This window comes from Myotis davidii, unplaced genomic scaffold (genome assembly GCF_000327345.1).
Source record: "Myotis davidii unplaced genomic scaffold, ASM32734v1 scaffold89, whole genome shotgun sequence".
Classification (NCBI taxonomy): Eukaryota; Metazoa; Chordata; class Mammalia; order Chiroptera; family Vespertilionidae; genus Myotis; species Myotis davidii.
The window spans coordinates 4,173,259-4,177,504 of record NW_006300372.1 but is presented as its reverse complement, the minus strand read 5'-3'; the positions used below and the strand labels follow the sequence as shown (position 1 = coordinate 4,177,504).

At 54.9% G+C, this 4,246-nt stretch overlaps 1 protein-coding gene across 1 annotated transcript; it reads right to left on the bottom strand.

Moving 5' to 3' along the window:
* Window positions 1-1,539: 1,539 nt before the first annotated feature.
* Window positions 1,540-4,152, bottom strand: POU4F3 (POU class 4 homeobox 3). Its single transcript, XM_006777009.2, has 2 exons — window positions 3,952-4,152; window positions 1,540-3,639 (listed from the first exon to the last, which is right to left on the bottom strand). Exons 1-2 carry the CDS (start codon window positions 4,069-4,071, stop codon window positions 2,743-2,745), a joined length of 1,017 nt encoding a protein of 338 aa, XP_006777072.1. The 5' UTR covers window positions 4,072-4,152; the 3' UTR covers window positions 1,540-2,742.
* Between the last annotated feature and the right edge of the window lie 94 nt (window positions 4,153-4,246).

Below are 4,246 nucleotides of genomic sequence, written 5' to 3'. Positions count from 1 at the left end.
TAAAATATTGGTGCACGCCGGCAGTCGCAGGCGCCTGGCTCGTAACCCAGCCGGGCCGGTACTGACGCAGATCTTGCGCTCAAGCGACTCACCCCACCCTCTCCAAAAAAAGTCTCCTAAACTTTAGAGGTTACTAATTTAAAAGAAAAACTCAATAAATAACAGCAGGGAACTTTTAGAATAGGAGATGGAGGCGGATATCCGGTTCTTTCCCGGGGCCAGAAAAGCCTACGGCTCTTACCTGCAGGAAACCTCGCAGCCCGCAGAGGCGCGTCTGTCTGCAGCGCTTCGCTTCGGCGCGGGACGCTCCCGGCCGCCTCCTCTGCGGCCCGGCTGGGCTCCGGCCCTGTGTTTTATACCACTATAGGCAATTAATATTGCATCAGCCGTATTTTAAATTTTCAAAACCCACAATATAATGTAATGGCATAAGGGCATTTATTATTAAAGGACACCCGATGGAGAGGGAGGTGGAGGAATCGCTGGGGCTGCTACACAAGGCGGGGGCGAGGGGCTGAGGCCTGGGGGCTGAGGGCGATCCTCAGGTTTGCTTTCAGAGCGGTGGTGGTGGTGGTGGTGGTGGTGGTGGTGGTGGGAGGCGGGCACCGCGCGGAGGGGCGACCTGCTCGGCCCCGAATTTCTTCGGGCTGAAGGTCTGATGACCCAGAGCTCTTTGAAGATACAGTGGAGAAATGAGCAGACGACTCCTGGACTTGGAGCATGAATTTTTAAATCATGAAGTGGCTCACAAATAAAAAGGTTTCCTCCCCTTTTAGAGGGAGTGGAGGAGAGCAAAGGGAACTAGCATCTGTGGACCGCCTACTGTGTACAGGGCACTACCCTCGGAACTTTGCCGCAGACATCTTCTCATTTAACGCCCTACAGGGAAGCCGAGATAGACATTAGAGTGAGAAACCTCTTGGGGGACAATTCCAAATGAATTCCTGAAGAGACCACCAAGGGGCCCCAACGGACTCTGTTCTAGCAAAGAACATTTTCCTCCCTCTGTGTATCCATCCCCTCCTTCCCCGGATGGCTGTTTGAATGTATTAAAATAATAATGCTTCTTATTAAGCACCACCACTACCAGGCGCCTTAAATAAACAATCTTAGTCCGGACAACATTCGCATCTTCTCCCAGCATACGAACAACAGGGGCTCAGAGAAGTTAAGAGACTGGCTTTCCGGTCGTTCAGCCAATAAATGGAGGCAATGGGGGTTCATGCAGCCGTCAGGCTTCAAAATCTGTCAGCCGAGTCAAGCTGAGCAAACAGAGGCTGATGGGTGGGCTCGTGGGGGGACCGGCGGAGGGAAGTGATTTGAAACACTGAGGTCTGGGCAACACCAGTGGCCTCGGGATCTCCCAGGAGGAGACGGGTGAAAGGAGGAGGCTGCCAGGGAAGAGGGGAAGGAGAGGAGATGGCATGAGGCTGGTCTTCCAGGAAGTGACAGCCAGCCCTTCTGGGCTCTCACTTTTAAATCCTTTCCAAAACTCCTTAGCCTCTGAGAAAGAAAAGCACTGCGATTCGGGTTGAAAAATAAAGCATTTATTTTAGAAGTTAATTGAAGGGGTAAAGAGAGGAGAAAACAATATTTTATTTGTATCTGTTCGGAGAACGAAACCAAAGACCACACAGCAACACGCAAATTACATGAAGCAACGAAAGATAAAATGTGATGGGGCTAGAGAGAGTGAAGTGAGAAGTATCCAGGCCGGCGGTCTGGCCCCTCTTTCCACCCAAAATTATAAGTGAATCTCCACCGAGAGGCACTCATATAAGGGGGATGAAAAGAAGCGACATTAAATAAATAATGGGAAACAAAGATGCTAACAATAACAACAATGAAAGGGTGACGAGGTTAGACGTGTTGGAAGGACTTGCATATGACTCGGAAAAGTTACAATTACTTTCGAGCAGCCGCCTCTACAGTGCACTGGGAGTCTGGCTGGATTAGCGAGCTGGGGTCCAACGTTATCCGTCAGTCCGGAACCCTACCCATCCCTGGCTCTCCAGCAGGTGGTAATGACCAGCGGATAGTAGAGGATGGATCAACGCAGGTGTCCACTGCTGCTTGCAAATAGCCAAGCCACCCCAGCATATAGGCCCTTTTCTGGAGTAGGACCTACATGGAGAACCACTCAGAACCCGGCAACTCCCTGCACAATTTCCCTGAACTAATCCATGCTACCTTAGAGAACTTACAGCAAACCAAAGAATGAGATCGATAAAATTTAGGTGGGGAAGGGAGTAGTATAAGGCTATCCTTTGGAAACATACATGATTTTATATAATCTAAATAAATCTCCAGTACATCTTCGTGCCCCAGTTTGACTTTGTATTATTATTTATCACTTCCTTCCCATCCCTAGTCAAGCTTAGCAATGTGGCCCCTTCACCGCAAAGTCGTGTGGTCGGTCCAATTCACTAACCCCTGCGTTTGGGCTCCTGCCCTGAAGTGCAGTCCAGGGCGCAAGGGAGGTTTTCAGCACCACGGACAGCACAAGTCCCTCCAGGCTGGCCCTTCGGGAATTTTTCCTGGGTGCCAAAACTTTTCTGGTGGGAATAGAATGGGGAAAAGAGAAAGAGAAGGCCGGGGGACAACCGGGTGGGATAAAGGGGGAAGTCTGTGGCTTCGGTGAAGAGAGCCTGACCTGCCAGAAGACGCCTTGGAGTCCCCCGTTACCGTCCCCCCGGGACGTACACAGCTTTCCCGGCCCCCAGAGGCTGAGCCCCGCCGCAGTCAGTGGACAGCCGAATACTTCATTCGTTTCTGTTTCTGTCTCTGGTTGCAGAACCAGACCCTCACCACGTTCTTTTTAAGGTCCAGTTTCTCCGCGATGGCCGCGATCTTCTCAGATGAGGGCCGAGGCTGGATAGCGAAGTAGGCCTCGAGCGAGCGCTTCTCCGGCGCCGCGATGGACGTGCGTTTGCGCTTCCGCTCGCTGCCGTTGAAGAGCTCGGGCTTGCTGTTCTTCTCTCGGTAGGCGGCCTCGGCTTCCTCCAGCCACGCCTGGAGCACCGGCTTGAGCGCGATCATGTTGTTGTGCGAGAGAGTGAGAGACTCGAACCTGCAGATGGTGCTCTGGCTGAGCGAGCCGACGCCCGGGATCTTGAGGTTGGCCAGCGCCGCGCCCACGTCCGCCTGGGTCACCCCCAGCTTGATGCGCCGCTGCTTGAAGCGCTCGGCGAAAGCCTCCAGCTCTCGTGGGTCCGACTCCACGTCGCTGAGGCATGCGGGCATAGCGCTGTGAGGCGCCACGGCGTGTGGGTGACTCATGCCCATGGCCTGGTGCAAGTGGCCCATGGCGCCCAGGTGGTGCGGGTGGATCTGCGCCGGCATCACCGAGTGCTCGGGGGCGCCCAGGCCGCTGACGCTCAGCGTGGGCGAGATGTGCTCTAGCAGGTCGCCCTCTAGGCCCTGGTGCACCGCGTGGTGCGGGTGCGAGGTGAGCGCGGCCGGGTGGGAGATGGGCACGGTGGACGAAGTGGACGTGCAGGGCACGCTACTCATGGTATGGTAGGTGGCGTCGGGCTTGAACGGATGGTTCTTGCCGTGGGAGACGATATCCACCGCCGCCAGAGCTTCGGCGCGTGCCAGCAGGCTCTCATCAAAGCTTCCAAATATATTACCCTGCAGCTGCAAGCGAGAAGGCGCACAGCACGGTCAGTGGGGAATACTGTCAACTCAGGATTAAAACACATTTTCAAGCAACCGAGATGCCTCTCCTCAAAGCCCAGGTCATAAAAATTAATACGGAGACAGAGGCTCTGCTGGAACAGACGTGCGGATCAGAGACATGAATGAGAGAGCGCGCGCCGGGAGAAAGCGCGGGGGAGACAAGCGAGGGGTTCAGACAGCGGCGATTGTTCTGGGCGACATGAAAAAAACATGAAGCGAGTGCCTGTCAAAAAATGTGCCTTGGAGCGGTAATTATGCTCCACTACGTACCTGCGGGGCTGGGAGACAGACTCGGCGCATGGCCTCGGAGCCGGAGTGCAGGCTGGAGAATTTGGGTTCTTGAAGCACCGGGTGCATGCCGAAAGGCTGCTTGGTGTTCATGGCCATCATCTTCGCGCGCCTAGCAGGGAGGCAGCGAGGGACATGGATCGGGCTCCTCTCGCTCGCTCGCCGCGCTCCAAGTGAGCGCCGCTCAGCACCCGCGCTCCCCTCGCCCTCTCGCTCGCTGCCTCCCCTCTCCCCCACCTGCTTCTTCACTCATCTTACAAGCAGCCTGCCAGGAAGG

Bases quoted from the DNA above. Each gene is read 5' to 3' on its own strand.
- POU4F3 (XM_006777009.2), bottom strand. From the start codon at position 4,071: ATGATGGCCATGAACACCAAGCAGCCTTTCGGCATGCACCCGGTGCTT. The intron at 3,640-3,951 runs GTACGTAGTGGA...TCTCGCTTGCAG, and splicing joins TCTGTCTCCCAGCCCCGCAG to CTGCAGGGTAATATATTTGG.